The sequence below is a fragment of the Macaca nemestrina genome, chromosome 8 (assembly GCF_043159975.1).
Source record: "Macaca nemestrina isolate mMacNem1 chromosome 8, mMacNem.hap1, whole genome shotgun sequence".
In the NCBI taxonomy this organism is placed as follows: domain Eukaryota; kingdom Metazoa; phylum Chordata; class Mammalia; order Primates; family Cercopithecidae; genus Macaca; species Macaca nemestrina.
Window position 1 is genome coordinate 126571020 of NC_092132.1, and position 27395 is coordinate 126598414.

Consider the following 27395-nt stretch of genomic DNA (forward strand, 5'->3'; position numbering starts at 1 on the left):
GTCGTGATGCAAATTGGTGGATCATGCCCAGGGATTTTCTGAAAAAACAATTCTGGGAAAGAAAGGAGGGTATAGACGGAGAATTGGCCTGAGGATTAAGTCTCAAGTTCAGGCCCCGGCTCTTCTGCTAGCTGTGGGATGACTTGGGTAAGGCACTTCACCTCTCTGGGCCTCTGCTCCCACGTGTGTCATGCGAAGAGTGTGGACGACGTCATCTTCAAATCTCTACCAGCTGGCAAATGCTATGCTTCACCATCATTTGTGATTATTGGAAAAGCCCAAAGATGGTGTCACAATTACCTAAAAATCGCCCCAAGCACTAAGTAATGGGACATCTGTTGCTGACAACTAAGCTAATGGAAGTTGTTCCTAGTGATATCCTGAGAAAATGCTAAGATTCCTTGTCCAGACCCATGCCTTGATCTTCTCCATGACCTGGCCTCATCTGTGCCTCAGCTGTACCCTCTTTACTGGGGAACAAGCTCAAGCTTTGAGAGATTTGGGGCCTGTAGCAGGAGCGTGGCTGAGGACCATGGGGTTGGTCCCAGGGGTGACCTGGGTGAAGGGCAGGCTCAGTACAACAGGCCAAGGAATGGGGAGGCAGGTGCTGTGGTCTGGGGCTGCAGTGAGGCAGAGAGCTCCAAGCCGAGGCTGGAACTGACACTCCAGAAAACTTGTGGGGTGAAACAATGAGCCCCTTGATCTGGGAGACAGCAAGGAGGCTACCCAGCCAGGAGCCAGTCTCCTGCCCTATGTTCCCTCAAACCACTTTCCTCCCCTAGGGTTACACAGTGAAACCAGGCAGGGACGCTCTGGTCTGGGCTTTGAGGTGACAGCACTTTTCTCTTTCCGCTTCTCCGTATCAAAGGGGAGAACCTTGGTCACAGGGTGTTGATGGGGCTTGTAACCAAACCGAAGTGGGATCTTCTTGCCTGGAGTGGTAAAGCCAAACATCCGTACTGAAATTGTGCAGTGGGAGGAAGCATGGTGTTTATTTGCAGGGCACCAAGCAAAGAGAATCTGGTAGCTCACGCTTAAGACTCAACTTCCTGGATGGCTTACAAGCAAGGCTGTTTAAAGGCAGGGGTAAATTTCAGGAAAGCAGAAGTTACAGGCAAATTTGTAAATCAATACATGGATGTTATACATTGGTTTGGCCTAAAAAGGTGGGAAATCTGGAAGCAAGGGCTTACAGGTCATACATGGCTTCAAAGACTTTCTGATTTGCAATCGGTTAGGGAAGGGAAATTTTGTCCAAAATCTTGGGTTCAGCAGAAAGAAATGTTAAGGTCTGACCTGTGGACGTGACTTCCTCCAGGTCCTCAGAGATAGCTAGGTGCCTGGAATTTCCCTTTATTCTATGGCAGTGGAGAATAAAGAATAAAGAACATAGTCATTAGCTGGGCATGGCAGCACGCACCCTGTAGTCCCAGCTACTTGGGAGGCTGAGGCAGGGGAGGATGGCTTGAGCCTGGTGGACGGAGGTTGTAGTGAGCTGAGATCACACCACTGCACTCCAATCTGGGTGACAGAGCCAGACCTTGTCTCAAAAAAAACCAACAAGTCCGTCAATCAGAGTTCAGGCCTCAGTTTCTCCTCATTCGAGGTCCACATGCCAGCAAATCCATTTGGTTCTAGGTTTCTGAAAAACATCTAGCTGGGTTTCTGAAAAGCACCTCAGGGACATATGTTAAGATGTTCTCTTTGGTTTCTATAGAAAGCCAAACATCTGATGACTCTAACTTCTTTGACTATTATTTTAAGCTACTATTACTTTCTTTCTTATCAAGTTGCTCATTTACTTCTTGGGGCTAGCTAGGTGCCTAGAATTTCCCTTGAAGAAACTCAAGATGTTCTTTTATTTCCATGTTTGGGGGCCTGGCAGCTCCTAAGAGGGGTCCCTGCTCCATCTCAGGCTCACGGTCCCCAATTCTGGGGCAGCAGGGAAAAGAGGAACAGAGATGAGCCCTGTGGACATCTGGGTGTCTCTGCTATGGGGGCAGGGGTGGGCATTACAAGAAAAAGCTCTGCCAAAGCCTTGTGGGATGGGGATTGGAACAAGCTGTCAAGAACAGCCTCCCCTTGTTTTTAGTAAGGAACAGCTCTTGGTGTTTCCCTTAAGCTTGGGTTTCCCTGCCAAGTGATGCTATGTACCGGTGCCATTCCTGCACAGAGCTAGTGAGGACCAGCCTTGTAACCAGTACCATCCTCTCAACTTGCAAACCGCAAAGGCATGGACGGGCAGACCCCAGTCTGCAGGTTAGGGATTCAGAACAAGAGGAAAAGCATGATAGTCTCTTTCCCTCTTGCACCTAACGCCCTCACCTGAGGGGTGCAAATCAGATATCCACACAGGAGTGGTATGGGGCAGGGTTTTCTTCCGGGGTGCTGATCCTCATTGCACAGGAAGGATTTTCAAGGGCTCAATGCGGTGTGATGCCAAGGAGGAGGTGAAGGGGCCTTGTAGTCATTGAAGGGCAGTTACTAGGGGACGTGGCTGCAACCTCAAAAGCCTGGGGTTCCATTGCTCATCATCAGCTCTCTTGCCCTTTGCTCTCTACCTGGAGCATCTGCTCTTTCTTTGGAGCCTAGGAGTGTCTGAATTTCCCACAATCAAGAATCCCTGTCTCCCATTTTCCTCCACTGCCATGTGCAGAGAGGGGCTTCTCCCTGACTCCAGTAGCCCCGTTCCCCCTGCAGGGACCCTCTTGGGGGGCATCTGAGAAGGAAGCTCCCTGGACTGACAGGAAGAGTCTTGGGGAAGTCACGGACCAGGCTGAGGCTGTCTGTCAGTCACTGTGTCTGATTAAGTGGGGGCTGACACATTGTGGGGCAAGAGCATTTCCCAGTGGCGGTTGGTTGCTTGATGGGAAAGCTTTGACCTGGGGCAGAAACTGCCGGGAAAAAGCAGAGTTTAAACCCTCTGCCCACAGAAACCCAAACCTCTTAAATCATGACGTCCTTCTCAGGCTAGAGGGTAGTCGCTGCTGGAGGGCATTGGTGATTCCCCAAGTGTGTTGCTGGAGGTGACCTCATTGCTCAGCTCTGGGAAAGGCTCCTGGCTGCCTGCCGGCCTCCCCTATACCTCTTCAGGGACAAAGGAGGCCAGAGACACGAGTTTCTGAATTTAGACTCCAAGTTCCTGAATCGGGGCAGCCTACATCATAAGCAAGTCAAACCCCAGCCTGTGGTTTCCCAGAGAGGTGGTCACAGAGTTGAGATTTTGTGGGTGGGGAGAAAAGGATGCAAAATCCACAGCTTGGGGCCATGCTCTGTGAAGTGGAGCTAGAACAAAATGTGACCTCTGATTTGGGTGAGTCCAGGGGAGAAGGTGTGGCTTTCAGATTTGTGTTGACCCTGCTGGGGCAGGCAGCATCTGTCGACCCTGTGGGCAGGCGGCCCTCCACCATGGGGGGAAGCCCTGGGTCTGGGGGTCTGGGGACAGGTGGTGAGGAGCAGGCCTCCGTGCTTGATGAACTGACACTGGGGTCTGGGTGGAGTGGTGCCTTGTCCAGCCTCACCCAGGTGCTCTCTAGTTCTTTTTCTCCCTTGAGGGCACTTTTCAGTTCCTGAGATCAATGTGGTCCCTACTGAGGAGACCATGAGGAGCCCTGCAGGCCATGACTTTGCTTGGTGCATGGTAAGCATAGGCCATGGGCCAGAGACATCCTTGAAATCGATGCTGTGCATCCCATAATTATGGTTATCATATGTTTTCAATTTTTTGAAGATGTCTTGTTTCCAAATATTCTTCTATCACTTCTATATACATTGAGACCTCTTGGGAATTTCAGTATTTCAGCATCCAAATGACATTTTCCAGACTTCCCCTTGCAACCACCATGATCATTTGACAGCCATGTCCCCATTCTCTCACTTGAGATGTACAGTCATTGTAATAGCCTGAGCTCCAGGTCCAGAATCCAGAGCCATCTCAAGTAGAGAAGGCAGCAAGTGTGTGATTAGAAGGGTTGTGATGTAATAAAGAGGATGCTGAAGATTTGGGGCCCTGATGGTGGATTCTGCATTCAGGTTGCCACCAAAACCCTGGACTCTGGGGAGCCATGCCCTCCACACAGCACCTGCCCATCTGGGTCTGTATTAATGAGTATTAATGTATTAATCCATTCATGCACACCTTCCCTTTGCACAGGCTGGGCATCTCAGTGCACTGGGCCCTGTACCAGGTCACGTGATCCTCAGAAGGCTCACAGTGTCCTAAGAAAGTAAATAGCAGTAGCAATTATGATACAAAGCTATAAGCATGCACCTAGCAGGGGCCCTGTTGGGTGTGGGGACCAGAAAAGGAGAAGAGGCATCTAAGCTGAGATCTAAAAGACAAGGAAAGCTTAGGCCAGAGTATAGAAAGGGGTTTTCCGAGGTGGGGGAGTCCATGTCCTTCCTCAGCTCATTCAGGTCTCCATTCAAGGCCTTCCTTCTCTACCTATCCAAAACGGCACCTGCTCTCACTCCTCACTCTCCACCCTCTTCCTTGTTCACTTGTCCAAGATAGTACTTGCCCTCTCAGTCCCTCCCTTGTCCACCTGTCCAAGATGGTGGCTGCCCTCGCTCTCATTTCCTTCCTTGTCCATTCGGCCAAGATGGTGCCTGCCCTCTCTCTCATTCCCTACCTCCTCCACTCGGCCAAGATGGCACCTGCCGTCACTCTCCACTCCTTTGTTCATTTGCCCACAATAGTGCCTGCCTCACTCTGTACTTCCTTCCTGTGCTTCTGTTCCCATCTATGCTCTTATCACCGCTTGGCTATGATTATGGTTCTGTTTTTGTTGACTAGCTGTATTGCCAGACTCTCCCTAGAATGTCGGCTCCATGAGGGCAGGGACTCTGTTCATGGGCATATCCATAGCTGTCTAATAGACTCTTAGTAACTTACTTGGCTAAACAAGTAGGTGCACAAAGTGAGTTCAGGCTGGCCAGAACAGAGAGGCTAAGTCAGGGAGTCTCCAACCGTCTGCCTTGGCTGCCTAGTCACACCCAGCCTCTTCTTGTTTTTTTGACCCCACACATGACCTCTGCCTGGCCTGCTCTGGGACTCACAGTATCCTCCTGCCACTTCTTGCCCTACTTGCTGACTCCATGCTGTGGCTTCTGTTGTAGGCCCCCTGGTGCAGCCAGAGGTGAGGCAAGTCTGTGAGAAACCAGGGCTGACAGCCTGGCCTCAGCCAACCCAGGGCCAAGCCCCCACGCAGCAGCCAGGTCCCCCTTGGTGCTGCTGGCTGCAGGTTAGCCTGTCCTTACCGCTCCCAGGGAGTTTCTTGGTGTCAGACCCAGCCTCTGAATTCCAGCTCCTCTCCATGTTTTTCTTCTCCAGGATCTCTCTTCTCTCGCGCAGCCTCAGCCTGTCTGGGGACAGCCTGCATGAGTTTGTATTTGCAGTCTGTATGGAGAGAACGGTCACCTGGCCAGGGATGCAGGATCCACAGCAAATACATCCAATATCGAGAGGAGGCATCCCTGGTGCTCTCGCTGTAGTCTTTAGCATCCTTCCTGGGACTGGGGTCGCTTCCTGGTGGCTTCTTTGGTGCCTCTGCAGAATTTTCTAGGGTTTTCTTGGCCCAGGCATGTGGCCAGTTCTGAGTTCTCTCCTTTCTCATGGGGCACAGATGTGAATTCTGCCATCTCCTTCAGGACCTATGAAGGTCTTTGCCAAATCACAGTCATTAAAAGGACACTCCTTCCAGCCCACTTGGCCAAATAAAAGATAAAGGAAAAACAAAAGTCCAAGAGTGCCGCGTTTATTGGTAGCAGGGCTTGAGTAGGTTTGTTATTTTCTCTGGTAGTTCACATAGGCATTTTCCTGCATTGTGTCACCCACTTGTCACTGGGTTCCAGTACAATGTCCACCCCCACCCACATGACACCAGTGGTTTCTGGCTTTAAAAAGAGATGACCTTGATTTCTTCTCTGACCTTGGATTACTGAGGGTTGGAGCTAGAAGGAACCTTGCTGATGGATCGTCTAATCCAAATGCCAGTCCACAGCCCACGAACCAATTATCTCTGAATTATTTGGGACACTTGGAAAAACATAGATCCCTCACTGTTGCTACCAAGATTCTCTTTCAGTAGGTCTGGATTGGCTGTGGAATCTGGTGTTCCTAATGATCTTGAAAAGACCCACTGACCGCTCCAGTATCTTATCAAGTGAGGACGCTCAGGTCAGGTGCCAGCAGGGGAAATAGCCCCCAAGAGTAGTGGGGCAGGCAGGATGGTGAAAAGGATATGGGAAGACACATCAGGAAACCCAAGCTGTGATCCCAGCTCTGGCACTGACCATGTGTATCGCCCTGAGACCATGACTTCCCAGCCAAACCCTGGCTTTGTGATGATCCAAAGGCTTCTTTCAGTTGCTCTGGTGTTCCTTGAGTCACCAACATTTCCCCTTGGAGAACAAATGCATTATAATGCTCAGAAATGACTTTCTACTCCATTCTGCAAACTTTGATTTTTCATTTCCTCCAGCCAGGCTGTGTGCTAAGCACTGAGTTTAGAGATCAATGTGGCAGGGGCTCAGCCCTCAGAGAAGGGGGAAGAGACCGGCATTGCTGATGCTTCCATGGGCCAGGAGTGTGCCCAGAGCCCTTTAACTTTTTTTTTTTTTTTTTTTTTTTTTTTTTTTTTTTGAGACGGAGTCTCGCTTTGTCGCCCAGGCTGGAGTGCAGTGGCCGGATCTCAGCTCACTGCAAGCTCCGCCTCCCGGGTTTACGCCATTCTCCTGCCTCAGCCTCCCGAGTAGCTGGGATTACAGGCGCCCACCACCTCGCCCGGCTAGTTTTTTGTATTTTTAGTAGAGACGGGGTTTCACCATATTAGCCAGGATGGTCTCGATCTCCTGACCTCGTGATCCGCCCGTCTCGGCCTCCCAAAGTGCTGGGATTACAGGCTTGAGCCACCGCGCCCGGCCGAGCCCTTTAACTTTGTTGCGTTGTGTTTGCATGACAGTCCTGCAGTGTGGATGTTGTTCCCATGTCGCAAGTTGGGGAAATGCCCTTAGAGAGGTTGTGAGGCTAATTTAAAGTCATTCAGGTTGAAAGGGCCTACTATGTGCCAGGTGCTATTCTGAGCTCTTCACATCTATTGCCATGTTTCATTGATTCTGTGACACACATTTACATATCTGTGAAATCAGGAAGCATCCGGCACTTGACATAATTTGCCACCTACACCAGAGTTTTTTCCTTCTTAGTGGCATATAAAACAGTGAGGTGCCCGTTACAACAGGTGGCATCTCAGATTTGATGAACCAATGTGTCTCACAGTTGCAGATAGTAAGTGGCAGAACCAAAATTCACAACTGGCTCTCTCTGGCTTAAAGCACTTTCACACTCACAACCTAGTGGGAAAGTGAATATGAACGACCAAATCAGGGCTAAGACATTTCCCGGGACACAGCAAGGCTACCTGCCCACAAAGCCTTAACCATCCTTGGCTTCCTATTTCTCCTACACCTTCCTCCCTGGCAGGCAAGGCTGCTGGTCACCGGGTCTCAAACAGTGGAGATAAATCTGGTAATCACACTCCTTGATATTTACCCAGATGAGCTGAAACTGACATCCACATGAAAACCTGCACATGGATATTTACAGCAGCTTTATTCATCCAGGCAAAAACTTTGAAGCAACCAAGATGTTTTTCAGTAGGTAAATGGATGAGTAAACTATGGTGCACATAGAAAATGAAATATCATTCAGTTCTAAAAAGAAAGGAGCTATCAAGCCACAAAAAGACATGAAGGAACCTTCCATGAAGGTTCACTTACTTATCACTAAGTGAAAGATGCCAATCTGAAAACGCTGCATACTGTATGATTCCAACTATGACATTCTGGAAAAGGCAAAACTATGGAGACAGTAAAAAGATCAGTGGTTGCCAGAGGTAGGGAGGAGGGAGACATGAATAGTCCCACTGAATAGGTGGAGCACAGGAGACTTTTAGGGCAGTGAAAAGATTCTGTATGATATTGTAATGGCGAATACATGTTTTTATACATTTGTCCAAACCCATCACATGAACAGCACCACGAGTGAACCCAAATGTAAACTGTGGACTCCGGGTGATGATGATGCATCAGTGTAGGTTCATTGAGTGTAACAAATGCACCACTCTCGGGGGATGTTGATATTGGGGGAGGCTGTGTGTAGGGGGAGGGGTGGTGTATACAGGAATTTTCTGTACCTTTCAATCAATTTTTCTGTGAACCTAAAACTACTCTTTTAAAAAGGCTATTTTATTTTATTGTTTATTATTCCAACTTTTATTTTGAATTCAGGGGGTTCCTGTGCAGGTTTGTTACCTGGGTATATCGCGTGATCCTGAAGCTTGGAGTATAGATGATCCTGTCACCCAGGTAGTGAGCATAGTGCCCAGTAGTTAGTTTTTCAACCCTTACCCCTCTTCTACCCTCCCCCATCTTGTATTCCTGCCCCCACCCCTGTGTTTAGCTCCCACTTAAAAGTGAGAATATGAGGTATTGGTGTTCTGTTCCTGTGTTAATTCATTTAGGATAACAGCCTCCAGCTGCATCCATGTTGCTGCATAGGACATTATTTTGTTCTTCTTTATGGCTGCATAGTATTCTATGGTGTATATGTACCACATTTTCTTTTTTTTTTTTAATTTATTTATTATTATTATACTTTAAGTTGTAGGGTACATGTGCATAACGTGCAGGTTTGTTACATATGTATACTTGTGCCATGTTGCTGTGCTGCACCCATCAACTCGTCATTTACATCAGGTATAACTCCCAATGCAATCCCTCCCCCCTCCCCCCTCCCCATGATAGGCCCCGGTGTGTGATGTTCCCCTTCCTGAGTCCAAGTGATCTCATTGTTCAGTTCCCACCTATGAGTGAGAATGTGCGGTGTTTGGTTTTCTGTTCTTGTGATAGTTTGCTAAGAATGATGGATTCCAGCTGCATCCAAGTCCCTACAAAGGACACAAACTCATCCTTTTTTATGGCTGCATAGTATTCCATGGTGTATATGTGCCACATTTTCTTAATCCAATCTGTCACTGATGGACATTTGGGTTGATTCCAAGTCTTTGCTATTGTGAATAGTGCCGCAATAAACATACGTGTGCATGTGTCTTTATAGCAGCATAATTTATAATCCTTTGGGCATATACCCAGTAATGGGATGGCTGGGTCATATGGTATATCTAGTTCTAGATCCTTGAGGAATCGCCATACTGTTTTCCATAATGGTTGAACTAGTTTACAATCCCACCAACAGTGTAAAAGTGTTCCTATTTCTCCACATCCTCTCCAGCACCTGTTGTTTCCTGACTTTTTAATGATTGCCATTCTAACTGGTGTGAGATGGTATCTCATTGTGGTTTTGATTTGCATTTCTCTGATGGCCAGTGATGATGAGCATTTTTTCATGTGTCTGTTGGCTGTATGAATGTCTTCTTTTGAGAAATGTCTGTTCATATCCTTTGCCCACTTTTTGATGGGGTTGTTTGTTTTTTTCTTGTAAATTTGTTTGAGTTCTTTGTAGGTTCTGGATATTAGCCCTTTGTCAGATGAGTAGATTGCAAAAATTTTCTCCCATTCTGTAGGTTGCCTGTTCACTCTGATGGTAGTGTCTTTTGCTGTGCAGAAGCTCTTTAGTTTAATGAGATCCCATTTGTCAATTTTGGCTTTTGCTGCCGTTGCTTTTGGTGTTTTAGACATGAAATCTTTGCCCATGCCTATGTCCTGAATGGTACTACCTAGGTTTTCCTCTAGGATTTTTATGGTATTAGGTCTAACATTTAAGTCTCTAATCCACCTTGAATTAATTTTCGTATAAGGAGTAAGGAAAGGATCCAGTTTCAGCTTTCTACTTATGGCTAGCGAATTTTCCCAGCACCATTTATTAAATAGGGAATCCTTTCCCCATTTCTTGTTTCTCTCAGGTTTGTCAAAGATCAAATGGCTGTAGATGTGTGGTATTATTTCTGAGGACTCTGTTCTGTTCCATTGGTCTATATCTCTGTTTTGGTACCAGTACCATGCTGTTTTGGTTACTGTAGCCTTGTAGTATAGTTTGAAGTCAGGTAGCGTGATGCCTCCGGCTTTGTTCTTTTGACTTAGGATTGTCTTGGAGATGCGGGCTCTTTTTTGGTTCCATATGAACTTTAAAGCAGTTTTTTCCAATTCTGTGAAGAAACTCATTGGTAGCTTGATGGGGATGGCATTGAATCTATAAATTACCTTGGGCAGTATGGCCATTTTCATGATATTGATTCTTCCTATCCATGAGCATGGTATGTTCTTCCATTTGTTTGTGTCCTCTTTTATTTCACTGAGCAGTGGTTTGTAGTTCTCCTTGAAGAGGTCCTTTACATCCCTTGTAAGTTGGATTCCTAGGTATTTTATTCTCTTTGAAGCAATTGTGAATGGAAGTTCATTCCTGATTTGGCTCTCTGTTTGTCTGTTACTGATGTATAAGAATGCTTGTGATTTTTGCACATTAATTTTGTATCCTGAGACTTTGCTGAAGTTGCTTATCAGCTTAAGGAGATTTTGGGCTGAGACAATGGGGTTTTCTAAATATACAATCATGTCATCTGCAAACAGGGACAATTTGACTTCTTCTTTTCCTAACTGAATACCCTTGGTTTCTTTCTCTTGCCTGATTGCCCTAGCCAGAACTTCCAACACTATGTTGAATAGGAGTGGTGAGAGAGGGCATCCCTGTCTTGTGCCAGTTTTCAAAGGGAATTTTTCCAGTTTTTGCCCATTCAGTATGATATTGGCTGTGGGTTTGTCATAAATAGCTCTTATTATTTTGAGGTACGTTCCATCAATACCGAATTTATTGAGCGTTTTTAGCATGAAGGGCTGTTGAATTTGTCAAAAGCCTTTTCTGCATCAATTGAGATAATCATGTGGTTCTTGTCTTTGGTTCTGTTTATATGCTGGATTATGTTTATTGATTTGCGAATGTTGAACCAGCCTTGCATCCCAGGGATGAATCCCACTTGATCATGGTGGATAAGCTTTTTGATGTGTTGGTGAATCCGGTTTGCCAGTATTTTATTGAGGATTTTTGCATCGATGTTCATCAGAGATATTGGTCTAAAATTCTCTTTTTTTGTTGTGTCTCTGCCAGGCTTTGGTATCAGGATGATGTTGGCCTCATAAAATGAGTTAGGGAGGATTCCCTCTTTTTCTATTGATTGGAATAGTTTCAGAAGGAATGGTACCAACTCCTCCTTGTACCTCTGGTAGAATTCAGCTGTGAATCCATCTGGTCCTGGACTTTTTTTGGTTGGTAGGCTATTAATTGTTGCCTCAATTTCAGAGCCTGCTATTGGTCTATTCAGGGATTCAACTTCTTCCTGGTTTAGTCTTGGAAGAGTGTAAGTGTCCAGGAAATTATCCATTTCTTCTAGATTTTCCAGTTTTTTTGCGTAGAGGTGTTTATAGTATTCTCTGATGGTAGTTTGTATTTCTGTGGGGTCGGTGGTGATATCCCCTTTATCATTTTTAATTGCGTCTATTTCATTCTTCTCTCTTTTCTTCTTTATTAGTCTGGCTAGTGGGCTGTCAATTTTGTTGATCTTTTCAAAAAACCAACTCCTGGATTCATTGATTTTTTGGAGGGTTTTTTGTGTCTCTATCTCCTTCAGTTCTGCTCTGATCTTAGTTATTTCTTGCCTTCTGCTAGCTTTCGAATGTGTTTGCTCTTGCTTCTCTAGTTCTTTTTTTTTTTTTTTTTTTTTTTTTTTTCTTTTGAGATGGAGTCTCGCTCTGTCACCCAGGCTGGAGTGCAGTGGACGGATCTCAGCTCACTGCAAGCTCTGCCTCCCGGGTTCACGCCATTCTCCTGCCTCAGCCTCCCGAGTAGCTGGGACTACAGGCGCCTGCCACCTCGCCCGGCTAAGTTTTTGTATTTTTAGTAGAGACGGGGTTTCACTGTGTTACCCAGGATGGTCTCGATCTCCTGACCTCATGATCCGCCCGTCTCGGCCTCCCAAAGTGCTGGGATTACAGGCTTGAGCCACTGCGCCCGGCCACTTCTCTAGTTCTTTTAATTGCGATGTTAGAGTGTCAATTTTAGATCTTTCCTGCTTTCTCTTGTGGGCATTTAGTGCTATAAATTTCCCTCTACACACTGCTTTAAATGTGTCCCAGAGATTCTGGTATGTTGTATCTTTGTTCTCATTGGTTTCAAAGAACATCTTTATTTCTGCCTTCATTTCGTTATGTACCCAGTAGTCATTCAGGAGCAGGTTGTTCAGTTTCCATGTAGTTGAGCGGTTTTGATTGAGTTTCTTAGTCCTGAGTTCTAGTTTGATTGCCCTGTGGTCTGAGAGACAGTTTGTTATAATTTCTGTTCTTGTACATTTGCTGAGGAGTGCTTTACTTCCAATTACGTGGTCAATTTTGGAGTAAGTATGATGTGGTGCTGAGAAGAATGTATATTCTGTTGATTTGGGGTGGAGAGTTCTATAGATGTCTATTAGGTCTGCTTGCTGCAGAGATGAGTTCAATTCCTGGATATCCTTGTTAACTTTCTGTCTCGTTGATCTGTCTAATGTTGACAGTGGAGTGTTGAAGTCTCCCATTATTATTGTATAGGAGTCTAAGTCTCTTTGTAAGTCTCTAAGGACTTGCTTTATGAATCTGGGTGCTCCTGTATTGGGTGCATATATATTTAGGATAGTTAGCTCTTCCTGTTGAATTGATCCCTTTACCATTATGTAATGGCCTTCTTTGTCTCTTTTGATCTTTGATGGTTTAAAGTCTGTTTTATCAGAGACTAGTATTGCAACCCCTGCTTTTTTTTGTTCTCCATTTGCTTGATAAATCTTCCTCCATCCCTTTATTTTGAGCCTATGTATGTCTCTGCGTGTGAGATGGGTCTCCTGAATACAGCAGACTGATGGGTCTTGACTCTTTATCCAGTTTGCCAGTCTGTGTCTTTTAATTGGAGCATTTAGTCCATTTACATTTAAGGTTAATATTGTTATGTGTGAACTTGATCCTGCCATTATGATATTAACTGGTTATTTTGCTCGTTAGTTGATGCAGTTTCTTCCTAGCCTCAATGGTCTTTACATTTTGGCATGTTTTTGCAATGGCTGGTACCGGTTGTTCCTTTCCATGTTTAGTGCTTCCTTCAGGGTCTCTTGTAAGGCAGGCCTAGTGGTGACAAAATCTCTAAGCATTTGCTTATCTGTAAAGGATTTTATTTCTCCTTCACTTATGAAACTTAGTTTGGCTGGATATGAAATTCTGGGTTTAAAATTCTTTTCTTTAAGAATGTTGAATATTGGCCCCCACTCTCTTCTGCCTTGGAGAGTTTCTGCCGAGAGATCTGCTGTTAGTCTGATGGGCTTCCCTTTGTGGGTAACCCGACCTTTCTCTCTGGCTGCCCTTAAGATTTTTTCCTTCATTTCAACTTTGGTGAATCTGGCAATTATGTGTCTTGGAGTTGCTCTTCTCGAGGAGTATCTTTGTGGCGTTCTCTGTATTTCCTGGATTTGAATGTTGGCCTGCCCTACTAGGTTGGGGAAGTTCTCCTGGATGATATCCTGAAGAGTGTTTTCCAACTTGCTTCCATTTTCCCCCTCACTTTCAGGCACCCCAATCAGACGTAGATTTGGTCTTTTTACATAATCCCATACTTCTTGCAGGCTTTGTTCATTTCTTTTTCTTCTTTGTTCTTTTGGTTTCTCTTCTCGCTTCATTTCATTCATTTGATCCTCAATCGCTGATACTCTTTCTTCCAGTTGATCGAATCGGTTACTGAAGCTTGTGCATTTGTCACGTATTTCTCGTGTCATGGTTTTCATCTCTTTCATTTCGTTTAGGACCTTCTCTGCATTAATTACTCTAGCCATCAATTCTTCCACTTTTTTTTCAAGATTTTTAGTTTCTTTGCGCTGGGTACGTAATTCCTCCTTTAGCTCTGAGAAATTTGATGGACTGAAGCCTTCTTCTCTCATCTCGTCAAAGTCATTCTCCGTCCAGCTTTGATCCGTTGCTGGCGATGAGCTGCGCTCCTTTGCCGGGGGAGATGCGCTCTTATTTTTTGAATTTCCAGCTTTTCTGCCCTGCTTTTTCCCCATCTTTGTGGTTTTATCTGCCTCTGGTCTTTGATGATGGTGATGTACTGATGGGGTTTTGGTGTAGGTGTCCTTCCTGTTTGATAGTTTTCCTTCTAACAGTCAGGACCCTCAGCTGTAGGTCTGTTGGAGATTGCTTGAGGTCCACTCCAGACCCTGTTTGCCTGGGTATCAGCAGCAGAGGCTGCAGAAGATAGAATATTTCTGAACAGCGAGTGTACCTGTCTGATTCTTGCTTTGGAAGCTTCCTCTCAGGGGTGTACTCCTCCCTGTGAGGTGTGGGGTGTCAGACTGCCCCTAGTGGGGGATGTCTCCCAGTTAGGCTACTCAGGGGTCAGGGACGCACTTGAGCAGGGAGTCTGTCCCTTCTCAGATCTCAACCTCCGTGTTGGGAGATCCACTGCTCTCTTCAAAGCTGTCAGACAGAGTCGTTTGCGTCTGCAGAGGTGTCTGCTGAGTTTGTTTAGTTTACTGTGCCCTGTCCCCAGAGGTGGAGTCTACAGAGACAGGCAGGTTTCCTTGAGCTGCTGTGAGCTCCACCCAGTTTGAGCTTCCCAGCAGCTTTGTTTACCTACTTAAGCCTCAGCAATGGCGGGCGCCCCTCCCCCAGCCTCGCTGCTGCCTTGCCGGTAGATCACAGACTGCTGTGCTAGCAATGAGGGAGGCTCCGTGGGTGTGGGACCCTCCCGGCCAGGTGTGGGATATGATCTCCTGGTGTGCCTGTTTGCTTAAAGCGCAGTATTGGAGTGGGAGTTACCTGATTTTCCAGGTGTTGTGTGTCTCAGTTCCCCTGGCTAGGAAAAGGGACTCCCTTCCCCCTTGCGCTTCCCAGGTGAGGCAATGCCTCGCCCTGCTTCAGCTCTCGCTGGTCGGGCTGCAGCAGCTGACCAGCACCGATCGTGCGGCACTCCCCAGTGAGATGAACCCAGTACCTCAGTTGAAAATGCAGAAATCACCGGTCTTCTGTGTCGCTCGCGCTGGGAGTTGGAGACTGGAGCTGCTCCTATTCGGCCATCTTGCTCCGCCCTCCAAGGCAAACTCCACATTTTCTTTATTCAATCCACTGTTGATGGGCATTTAGCTTGATTCCATGTCTTTGCTATTGTGAAAAGTTCTGCAATGAACTTATGAGTGTATGTGTCTTTTTGGTAGAATGACTTATTTTCCTTCAGATGTATACCCAGTAATGGGATTGTTGTGTCAAATGATAGTTCTAAGTTCTTTGAGAAATCTCCAAATTGCTTTCCACAGTGGCTGAACTAATTTACATTCCTACCAACAGTATAAGCATTCCCTTTTCTCCACAGGCTCATCAGCATCTGTTGTTTTTTGACTTTTTAATAATAGCCATTCTGACTGGTATGAGACAGTATCTCATCGTCGTTTTGAGTTGCATTTCTCTGATGATTAGTGATGATGAGCATTTTTTCATGTTTGTTGGCTGCTTGTATATCTTCTTTTGAGAAATATCTGTTCATGTCTCCTGCCCACTTTTTTTTTTTTTTCTGAGACAGGGTCTTCCTTTGTCATGCATGCTGGAGTGCAGTGGCACAAACCTGGCTCACTCAGCCTTAACCTCCCAGGCTTAAGTGATCCTCCCACCTCAGCCTCCCGAGGAGCTAGGACCACAGGCATGGGCCACTGTGCCTGGCTAATTTATTATTATTTTGTAGAGACAGGGTTTCCCCATGCTGCCCAGTCTGAGGCTGGTCTTGAAGCCCTAGCCTCAGGTGATCCTCCTGCCTTGGTCTCCGAACGCGCTGGGATTATAAGTATAAGCCACCAAGCCTGGCCCCTCCTTTGCCCATTTTCTGATGGGGTTATTTGTTTTTTGCTTGTTGAATTAAGTTCCTTATAGATTCCAGATATTAGACCTTTGTTGGATGCATAGTTTGCAAATAGTATTTTCTCCCATTCTGTAGGTTGTCTGTTCACTTTGTTGATAGTTTTTTGGGTTTTTTTTCCTCCTGTACAGAAGCTCTTTAGTTTAATTAGGTCCCACATGTCCACTTGTCAATTTTGGTTTTTGTTGCACTTGCTTTTGAGGACTTAATCATAAATTCTTTTTCAAGGCCAATGTCCAGAATAATGTTTCCCAGGTTTTCTTCTAGGATCCTTACTGTTTGAGGTCTTAAATTTAAATCTTTAATCCATCTTGACTTACATAATTTTGTATAAGGTGAAAGGTAAGGGTCCAGTTTTATTCTTCTGCATACGGCTAGCCAACTATCCCAGCGCCATTTATTAAATAGGGAGTCCTTTCCCCACTGCTTATTTTTTCAACTTTGTCGAAGATCAGATGGCTGTAGGTGTGTAGCTTTATTTCTGGGCTATTTTGTTCCATTGGTCTGTGTGTCTGTTTTTGTATCAGCACCGTACTGTTAAAAAGCTATTTTTTTTTTTTTAGGTGGAGAGAAGGCTGGCAAAGGGCAGGCGAGGCACAGGGAGATTTGGGGGCTGAAGTCTTGATATAGCGGGGCCCCAGCCCTCTCTTCCTCCTACCCAGGGATATGAGGAGTCACAGAAGGCCCCTGGGGGCGGGTCCTGGTGTGTCCAGAGCTGGATAGTGACAGTCGGCTGCTCTGGCAGGTGGCGTGGAGGCCCCGATGATGATCCGTCTGGTGAACGGTTCAGGCCCGCACGAGGGCCGCGTGGAAGTGTACCACGACCGGCGCTGGGGCACCGTGTGTGACGACGGCTGGGACAAGAAGGACGGAGATGTGGTGTGCCGCATGCTCGGCTTCCGCGGCGTGGAGGAGGTGTACCGCACAGCTCGATTCGGGCAAGGTAAGGCGCTCTGAGGGTAAAGGACATGGGAGAGGGCCTGCACATCCTAGGACTGGGCCCCCCTCCAAAGCCGGAGTCCCTTCCACTGCAATTCTGCAAGGTCCCCAGCCTCTCCCCGAATGCTTGCTGCAATGAGAACTCACTGCTCTGCTCCAGGCAACCACCTCTGGTGGTCATCAGACAGTTCTGATGATTAGAACATTCTTCCTTTCCCTGAGTCTAAGTCCGGTCTCCTGGTGGTGTCCCATACCAGCCCTCCCCAGTCCTGTGTCCCAGGCACAGCTGCTGTGGTCTCTCTCCCCCTGGCTAGCTCCTCAGACCTTTATAACTTGTTCTCATGGCTCTGTTATGCTTTTATCATTAACACTGATATGATACTCACTGTGTGCCAGGCTATGTTCTCAACATGTAACAAATATTCACCCATTTCATCTTTACAGCACTATGAAGTATACAGGTATCATTGCTGTTTTTCTTTTTTCTTTCTTTTTTTGAGGAGGGGAACAGGATCTAGTTTGGAGTGCAATGGTGCAGTTATGGCTCACTGCAGCCTTGATCACCCGGGCTCAAGCGATCCTCCTACCTCAGCCTCCTGACTAGCTGGGACTACCAACCATCCCCAGCTAACTTTTTACTTTTAATAGAGATGAGGTCTCACTATGTTGCCCAGACTGGTCTCAAACTCTTGGGCTCAAGCAGTCCACCCACCTTCGCCTCCCAAAGTGCTGGGATTACAGGCATGAGCCACCGTGCGCAGCCATCCCAGTTTTTCAAATGAGGAAATAAAAACACAGAGAGGTTGAGTGACTTGCCCAAGGTCACACAGCTAGCAAATGTCAGATCCAGAATTTAGACTCAAGCAGGTATCTTAGGAGTCTGTATTTGAACCACTCTGCTGAGCTGTCTCTGCCTCTCTGAGTCTTTTCTTCTCCAGGTGAAAATCCCCAGTATTCATCTTGTCCCCATATGACAAGATTTGGAAAGCCTTCATCATTTTGATTGCTTTCCTTTTGACATGCTTAAGCACATTGACCTTCCTACAGATGGCACAACAGACTCTGAGGAAGGGGCACAGACCCTCTTAGATGGCTGATTCGAACCCTGCATTCGTTTCCTGATGGAAAGAATCAGAGACTCTTGTGTTGACGCACAACTAAAACAATGGTCCCACGTGCACATACCTGGTACTCCCCACACTCATTCAGTAGTGAGCTGTCCCTCAACGGCGTGTCCTGGCCCTGTCGCTTCTGCACTCTGGGTCTTGGTGTCCTGTCTGTAACCAAAGGGCCTGCAGGCTCTGGGATGGGTCTCCCAGCCTGGGCCCCCTGGGATTTAAGATGCTGCTGCTCACCTGTGGAGAAGACCAGGTGGGTGTGGGGAGGGATTGGGGCTGATCCTCTCACACCCAGTTACCAGGCGCCCTGGTGACCCGCGGACAGCAGCCCGCTGACGGCAGGGCTCCCCACGCCACAAAGCGGAGCCCGGCGTACCTGCTGTCTTGCCTGAGGTCATCACTGTCCAACCCGCTGTGCTAAATGGCTACAGGGACCCATGGCACAGGGTGAGGGGAGAAAGTGGCATGTCCCTTCCAGATGGGGACTCAGAGCCAGGTCATATCCAGACTGGAGGTGGAAGCTTGCATTCTTCCCGCCACCTTTCTCTTCATCCCCACCAGGGGTTGCTGCAGTTCTTGGTCCAAATCTCATCCCACAGATCTCATAGGTAATTGACTGAAAGTGACCCTTGGTGAAATCTGTCAAGCCAGCTGTCAGGGAGTGCAGTCTTAAGGGCCAGAATTTGCTGGGCAAGTTCAAAGGGGTCTGGTACCACGAAGGGCAGCGCACCAGGAAAGAATACTGTTCTCCCACCTAAGGCTGGGGGCTGGATTCCGGCTGGTTTTGGCTAAGGAAAACTACCGCTGTTGTTGGGTAGAATAGGAACAGTCCTCAAATTCCCATTTCGAACTCCAAAGAAGGCTTCTTCCTAATAAGTGACAGTAAAACCTTTTGAGGAAAAACATTATAAATTATTTTCAAGGAGTCAGAATAGGTAGTTTGAAGATCACAGGTCATGTTAGCCTGACTCTGCCAGTTGGTGAAAAGGCAGTGGGTGGGCTTAGAGTGCCAGGCCAGCGATCCTGTAGACTTTGTGGCTTCTTTCACTCCCCTGATCTCTGTTCCTCCTGACACATGTGGGGAAGCTCTAAGCTTGCCACTTGATTCTTTAAACTGGTCGATGGGAAGCTGGACTTGGTTTCACGAATGCCCTATTTTTTGCACCATTATTTCCCTATCACGGTGCCCTAATGGGTCTCAGGTGCTATTCAAGACCTTGGCTGATTGCAAGGCCAGGTGTCACTAGTGGTATACAGGGGGCCGTAGGGGCCTGGGCAGGGGAGGGCTGGCATAACTGAGGCTTTCTGCCAGCACAGACTCCACCCATGTTCTCCTCCTCCTCTCTACAAGCAGTTTCCAGGCACCTGCCATGGACCAGGCTAGCTACAGGGCTGAGGGGCAGAGCTGACCAAGCCCAGCCCTGACCACAGCACGAGTAGTGTAGAGGGGGATTCTAAACCAAGTGCCAAGGGTTCTAATGCTGTTGTAGCCATGGGACCGAGAGGAGGGAAGGCTGTCACTCCTGGCGGCAGGCAGAGCCACCCTGCCAGCATCCTACCCACTGGTGCCCCAACCCCACTCCCAGCTCGTCCGCTGTTGAGCCTGAAGGAGCCTCCCAGGTCTCTCTCACTCTGCGTCCTAGCCTTCTTCTCACGCCCCTCCTGTCAGTTTCCTCTCCCCAGCACCCCCAACGCCCCACCTCCACTGTCCTTGGGTTCTGCACACTCTCTCTGGAGGCTGCCTCCACACCTGGAGCTTCAGTCACCCCCAGCTCTTCCCTCTGTCATAGTGCTCAGTGGAGCTCCAGACCCGAGTGTCCAGTGACCTTCCTGACAGCTGCACAACCCCATGGGCTCCTCCAACAGCAGCTGTCACAATTGCACACATCTCCTTCCCACCAGATCCTGTGCATCACTCATCACCATCACCAGAGCCATCCTACCAGTCAGGCCCCATCCCAGCCAGAACCATGGCCACCTCTTCCCTGTCACCACTCCCTCTCCCCGCATCAGGTTGGTCCCAAAGTCCTGCAGATCCCACCAGTATTCACCCCTCTGGAGTTCCTTGAACCTGTCCCCACCTCGTCATTCTTGCTGTCCTCCCCTTAGGAGATTAGCAGGTAGAGCAGTGGTTAGCGCCCCAGCCCTGGAATCAAACCACCCACGTCAGAATCCCGGATCTGCCACTTGTAGCTGGAGACCTTGACGAGATTCCGTACCCTCTCTAAGCTTCAGTTCTTCCACTGTTGAAGAATTACTATAAATGCTAAAGGAGTTCCTGCATGTCAAGCAGTTAGCACGCACAGGCTCCATTGTGCACACTTATCTACAGGTGTGGGGTGGAGATGGGGGCAGTAGAGGCTGTAATCCTCCAGGAGCCACTCCTCACGGCCACCACACCTGCAGGCTAGCTCCTGTGACCTTCCTTCTTGTGGATGCTGGGGATCTTTCTTTCTTTTTTTCTCTTTTTAAGAGATGAGGTCTCCCTCTGTCACCCATGGAGTGCACCCTCTGGAGTGCAGTGGTGCAGTCATAGCTTGCTGCAGCCTCGACCTCCCAGGCTCAAGCAATCCTCCTGCCTCAGCCTTCAGAGTAGCTGGGACCACGGGCGCATGCCACTACGCCAAGCTAATTATTTCATTTTATTATTTTGGAGAAATGGGGTCTCGCTATATTGCCCAGGCTGGTCTCAAACTGTTAGGGATCTTTCTAAAATGAGTGCCTGGTCACCTCACTCCCTGCCTGGGTCCTCAAAGGATTTTTATCGCTCTCAGAATCAAGCTGGGTTTCCCTAGCTCAGCACCCAAGGATCTTCTTCATCCACCTCCTGCCCAACCCATACCTCTCCACACTGGCTCCTTCCATGCTCCCTCACCCCCAAGATGGGAATAACCCTCCTCTATGCTCCCATCACATTTTTCTCTATCACAGCACTTATACTCTCCTGATCCCTGCGATATATGGAAACATCTTGAGGGCTTCACCTTTATAGTTCCAAATCCCAAAACTACCTGGGGCATAAGAGGAGCTGGATAAATGTGGAAGGGAAGAAAGGAAGGAGGGAGAGAAGGTAGGAAGAAAGGGAGGGAGGAGTGAAGGAAGGAAGGGAGGCAGGGAGGAACAGAGGGAGGGAAGAAGGAAGAATGAAGGGAGCCAGGAAGGAAGAATAGAAGGAAGGAAGGAATTCCAGTGCCTGCCAAACCTGAGTCCTCCGTGTCTCCAAGCTCTGACAGTTCTCCCAGGGGTCTGGCACCATAAAATTTCTCCTGGACAGGGCATAGTAATCAGATTTTCTGTTTGCATGGGGGAAGCCAAGGAAAGACCCAAATGGGAGGGCCTTGAAGATGTTCTAAATTTTAAATTGGTCCAGGAGGTGTTGGAGTGATGCAAATGGAGAGGTGGAAGGGTGATGACTGGAGGGAGGCCTGGGAGGCCGCGGAAGGGAGTGTGACCTAGCGCAGCTGGGAGCATCTCCCAGGGAGACAGACAGATGGAAAAGGAGGTAAGGATGGGTGCACATCAGATAGATTTGTAGGTGGGAACAGGCAGACAAAATTAGGAGTGTTCACTTCTAATTATAGCATTATTACCTCCTCTTGTCCTTTTATCTAAGATAAGATTCAAATATTGGGAAATAGCTTTAGTGCAAGGATCAGCCAACATTTTCCATAAAGTGCTGGATAGCAAATATTTTAAGCTTTGTGGGCCAGGTGGTCTCTGTCACAGCTACTCAGTTCTGCAGTTGGAGTGGGAAAACAACCTTAGCCAATATGCAATCAAATGGGTGGGGCTGTGTTCCAATACAACTTTATTTATAAAAGCAGGCATTGGCCAGACCTGGCTCATGGTTTGCCGTCCCCTGGCTGAGTGTTACGGGCTGTGCACTGTGGCTGTATGAGGAGAAAAGACTGCACTGGCCGAACATGAGAGGCCAGATCAGGGCCTCTTCCCCTCAATAGTTACATACTTAGAGATGTCACTCAATCTTTCTGGGGCCTCAGTTTCCCTCTCTTAAATACCTGTTAAATAGCCCTCCTGCCTTCTATGTGTGAGGTACAGATGGAAGCCTGTAGGATTCAGTGTAACTTTTTCCTACTATGAATAAATGAACACATAGAAGCTCGAACGTTAGCTCCATAAGGCAGAAATCCTTTGCGTCTGTTGTTTTGTCTTTCTTTCTGTTCATCAGAATGGTACTGAGCACACAGAGGACTCAATAATTTGGTTTTTTGTTTGTTTGTTTGTTTGTTTTGTCTTTGAAACTGAGTCTTGCTCTGTCACCCAAGCTGGAGTACAGTGGCATGATCTCGGCTCGCTGTAACCTCCGCCTCACAGGTTCAAGTGATTCTCCTGCCTCAGCCTCCTGTGTAGCGGAGATTGCAGGCATGTGCCACCACGCCCACCCAATTTTTGTGTTTTTAGTAGAGACGGGGTTTTGTCATGTTGACCAGGCTGGTCTTGAACTCCTGATCTCAACGATCTGTCCTCCTCAGCCTCCCAAAGTGCTGGGATTACAGGCGTGAGCCACGGCACCTGGCCAAGAGTCTGCTTTTCTGTGTGTGTGTGTGTGTGTGTGTGTGTGTGTGTGTGCGTGTGCGTGCGCGCAACAAAGCTGTTTATTTCACCTGGGTGCAGGCAGGCTAAGTCCAAAAAGAGAGTCAGCACAGGGAGATGGGGTGGGGCCGTTTTATAGGATTTGGGTAGGTAGTGGAAAATTACAGTCAAAGGGGGTTGTTCTCTGGCGGGCAGGGGCAGGGGTCACAAGGTGCTCAGTGGGGGAGCTTGTGAGCCAGGAGAAGGAATTTCACAAGGTAATGTCATCAGTTAAGGCAGGAACGGACCATTTTCACTTCTTTTGTGATTCTTCAGTTACTTCAGGTCATCTGGATGTATATGTACAGGTCACAGGGGATATGATGGCTTAGCTCGGGCTCAGAGGCTTGACATTCCGTCTTCTTACATTAATAAGAAAAATAACATAAAATAGTGTTGAAGTGTTGGGGCAGCAAAAATTTTGGGAGATGGTATGGAAAGATAAAGGGCGATGTTTCTCAGGGCTGCTTCGAGCGGGGTTAGGGGCAGTGTGGGAACCTAGAGTTGGGAGAGATTAAGCTGAGGGAAGATTTTGTGTGTCTGCTTTTCTAACAAGCTCTCTGGTGATGTTGACAGCACTGGTCCTCAGACTGCACCTTGAGTAATCAGCTATCAGTTCTAAAGCTCAAGCAATGATTGGTAGCCAGAGCCGACGGGAGTTCTAGCCTCTGCCTGGTGGTGCGAGAAGCAGAGAGGGTTTGCTGGCAAATTCCTCTGGGAATGATCCCCCGCAGTGTTGATGTCACTGCAGATACGCACTGCTCCTCCCTCGATGACCCTGTTCCCATTATATGGGTCCTCCCATGACTGGACGTGAGCCAGAACCCCTGGTGAAACACCAGCTAGAGTTTCAAGATCCTATATATGCATTTGGGCTGGGTCACCTTGGAACTGTTCTTTATTTGTTAGTCTTTATTTGCTTTGGGTGTGACTAATCCCACAGAGCCCTGGAGCTTGCAGCCTTTTCCTGGGTAATTTGCAAACCGATGTGTCTTCCAGGAGACGTTTAATCTGAAAATCATTCTCTGCCTCAAAGGGCTTATTGTGTAAGAGCCACAGCTATCCAGGCCAGGAAGAGGCTCTGGAGAAGAGACAACATCCAAGGAGGTGGTGGAAGGGGCCTCTCCTCCCTGCTCCAGCCCTGGATTCACTGCATGGCAATCCCTTGACAACAGGGGCTGAAAATGTCTACATCACAAAAATATGTTCAAGCCACTTAGTTCATGTGTTATAACCAAACAACAGGGGAGTGGTTTAAATGTTCTCTTGACATTCTTTGTAAAGGGATTTTACCCATGTACTTCAAGAGTGAATGACAGAGTTTAAGACTTTAATAGTCAGTCCTAACACTTCCACTAAAAAAGAGAGGTTGTCTGGCTCCTGACACGTAGCCGATATTCATAGCTACTACCATCACCACCATCAATTATTGTGATTCTGCCCTCAAGAAACTAATCCCAGAAAATAAGTATGAGGTCTTGTGGGGAGGTGGAGAGGGCAGCTGGAAGCCCCTAGATTTGAGTGTGCAGCAGAGCCAAGTCAAGGGCAGACACAGTCATGCTCTCTCTTCTCCTTCTTGCCCTCCTGTGTATCTGCTTAGAAGCTGTGTTTCCCTGTCTCCACAGGCACTGGGAGGATCTGGATGGATGACGTCGCCTGCAAGGGCACAGAGGAAACTATCTTCCGCTGCAGCTTCTCCAAATGGGGGGTAACAAACTGTGGGCATGCTGAAGATGCCAGTGTGACATGCAACAGACACTGAAAGTGGGCAGAGCCCAAGCTCGGGGTCCCGCACAGAGCATCCTTCCTGCATCCCTGGGGTGGGGCACGGCTCAGGGCCACCCTGACCATGCCTCGGCCACACCCCATCCAGCACTCCCAGTCCTCACACCTGCATCCCACATCCCAGGACCGTGGGGGCCAGTCGTCATTTTCCTCTTGAACGTGTGCTCCAAAGTGTAACTCTGGGACCTACTGCCCATCTCTCTCTTCCACCAGGTTCCTGCATGAGGAGCCCTGGTCAACTGGATCACCACTTTGCCCAGCCTCTGAATACCATGCACCAGGCCTCAATATCCCAGTTCCCTTTGGCCTTTTAGTTACAGGTGAATGCTGAGAATGTGTCAGAGACAAGTGCAGCAGCAGGGATGGGTGGTAGTACAGATCATTTACTCTTCAGACAATTCCCAAACCTCCATTAGTCCAAGAGTTTCAACATCTTCCTCCCCAGCAAGAGGCAATGTCAAGTGATGGATTTCCCCCCTTTACTCTGCCTCTGCTCCCCATTTGCTAGTTTGAGGAAGTGACATAGAGGAGAAGCCAGCTGTAGGGGCAAGAGGGAAATGCAAGTCACCTGCAGGAATCCAGCTAGATTTGGAGAAGGGAATGAGACTAACATTGAATGACTACCATGGCAGGCTAAATAGTATCTTGGGTGCTAAATTTATGTATCCACTTAGCTGCATTGGTCCAGGGCATGTGAGTCTGGATACGACCTTACCTCCAGGTAGCACTTAACTGGTCCATTCACCTAGCCTGCAAGTCAGAAGACAGAATGACTGAGACCATGTTCCCACCTGAACTTACGGTCTTTACTTGGCCTGAGCAAAAAGCTTGTGTACAGTAACTAGAAAGTGTGGCATGTAACTAGAAAGTTGCATACTTCAGAACCTCCAGGGTGTGAGTGCAAGGTCAAACATGATTGGCTTCCAGGCCGACCGTCAGTGTAGGAGGAAAGCTGATGTGGAGGGTGACATGGGGGCTGCCCATGTTCAACCTGAGTCCAGTGCTCCGGCACTGGGCAGTCACGGTTAAAGCCAAGTCATGTGTGTCTCAGCTGTTTGGAGGTGATGATTTTGCATCTTCCAAGCCTCTTCAGGTGTGATCTGTGGTCAGGAAAACACAAGTCCTAATGGAAACCCTACGGGTGGAAGGAAATGAAGATTCCCTATAACCTCTGGGGGTGGGGAGTAGGAATAAGGGGCCTTGGGCCTCCACAAATCTGCAATCTGCAGCCTCCTCCTAGAGATAGGGAGATCATGCTCTGCTTTTTACATGAGGAGCAGAACTGGGCCATACACGTGTTCGAGAACTAGGGGAGCTACCTGGTAGCAAGTGAGTATAGACCCACCGCACCTTGGGGGAATCTCAAACTTATAGGCCTCAGATACATGATCACCTGTCATATCAGGTGAGCACCGGCCTGCTTGGGGAGAGACCTGGGCCCCTCCAGGTATAGGATCAGCAACACTCCTGGCTGACAACTAAGTCAATGTGGCCCTAGGTCATTCTTGCTTCCAATATGCTTGCTAATCCTTAAATGTCCTAATGATGAGAAACTCTCCTTCTGACCAATTGCTATGTTTACATAACACGCATGTAGTCATGCATCCCTTGTCAGAGCCAATATATGTATGCATATATAAACATAGCACTTTTTACTACATATTTCAGCACATTGCAAGGTTTGCATTTAAATTAAAAACAAAAAAACTAAACAAAAAAAAAACCTAAAGATAAAAGATGCCACACTGAACAAACTAAATTCCCAACCCGGTTCTGGCAAAGAATCCAGTTATCGCTTCCATGAAGACGCACATACTCTCTTACTTGGTCTTTTCATTAGGGAAAATATAAGTCTTGTTTTACATCAAATAAAAACAATGTTAAAAACTGTGTGAACCTTAAAAATGGAAGTCTACTAGTTTACATTCCTACTTCAGAGAACATGGAAATGACCATGGGCCTGCATTTCAGGGACTAAAGGAAATTAGGCCTAGCCTAAAATACATCAGACCTTTTGTAAGAAAGAATTTCAATAAAGCAAAAACATGTCACTAACAAGCTTTCCATGACATACATTCCTTCTCCTGAAAACCTGGTGAGTGTGGGGAGGGCTGGTGAAATTGCATGACGTGATCATTTTTCAGTGGGGATTGGTAGTGTCGGCAGCTTATAGGAAAAGTCACCCTAATACTTCTGGATGATAACACAGTCTTGTCCAAGAACAACAAGGAACGTGATGGCTCAAGACTTATTTGGTAACCAAAGGAAGTAGGTCCCAAGCAACAGAACAATCACCAAGGCCCATCTTACAAGAAAACTGCTTTTGCATTCAATAGAGAAAAGAACACCTGTCTGTTTCCTTCTCACATCTCCAGAGTCCTCAGTTGGGGGTGTGCTTCCCTCCGGAGTTCCAGAAAATCGTCCAGAGTTACGTACTGGGTCTGTGAAGTCACTGGCCCCATCGTCTTAGGACAGGCAGGAATTCCAGGTACAGGACCTGAACAGTGTGTGGGGATGGCCCAGGTCACTGCATAGTCCTGGTCACATGCTTAAAGTGGCACCTCTGGGAATAATGTGCTGAGATTGCTACATGATAATTTGCTAAGTCAACAGAGAAAAGTTGACTTTCCACAAAGGAAATACCCTTTCCTTTCTCCTCTAAAAGTCCTGGTGGTGCCCCCACCCTCCCAAATCTTTGTGGTTCCTGTCATGCATGTCCGTGTGAAGAGACCACCAAACAGGCTTTGTGTGAGCAATAAAGCTTTTTAATCACCTGGGTGTAGGCGGGCTGAGTCCGAAAAGAGAGTCAGCAAAGCGAGAAAAGGGTGGAGCCGTTTTATAGGATTTGGGTAGGTAAAGGAAAATTATAGTCGAAGGGGGGTTGTTCTTTGGCGGGCGGGAGTAGGGGTCACAGGGTGCTCAGTGGGGGAGATTTTTGAGCCAGGATGAGCCAGGAAAAGGAATTTCACAAGGTAATGTCATCACTTAAGGCAAAGACCGGCCATTTTCACTTCTTTTGTGGTGGAATGTCA

The 27395-nt window shown here is 47.5% G+C and overlaps 1 protein-coding gene across 1 annotated transcript in view; it reads left to right on the forward strand.

Moving 5' to 3' along the window:
• The window catches only part of LOC105482004 (scavenger receptor class A member 5), a 129841-nt gene extending 103402 nt beyond the window's left edge, over positions 1–26439 (forward strand). Inside the window, exons 8-9 of the mRNA XM_011741840.2 lie at positions 16674–16871; positions 24204–26439. Coding sequence (XP_011740142.1) covers positions 16674–16871; positions 24204–24340 — 335 coding nt within the window. The 3' untranslated portion in view covers positions 24341–26439. The remainder of the gene's footprint in view (positions 1–16673; positions 16872–24203) is intronic.
• The last annotated feature ends 956 nt before the right edge of the window (positions 26440–27395 follow it).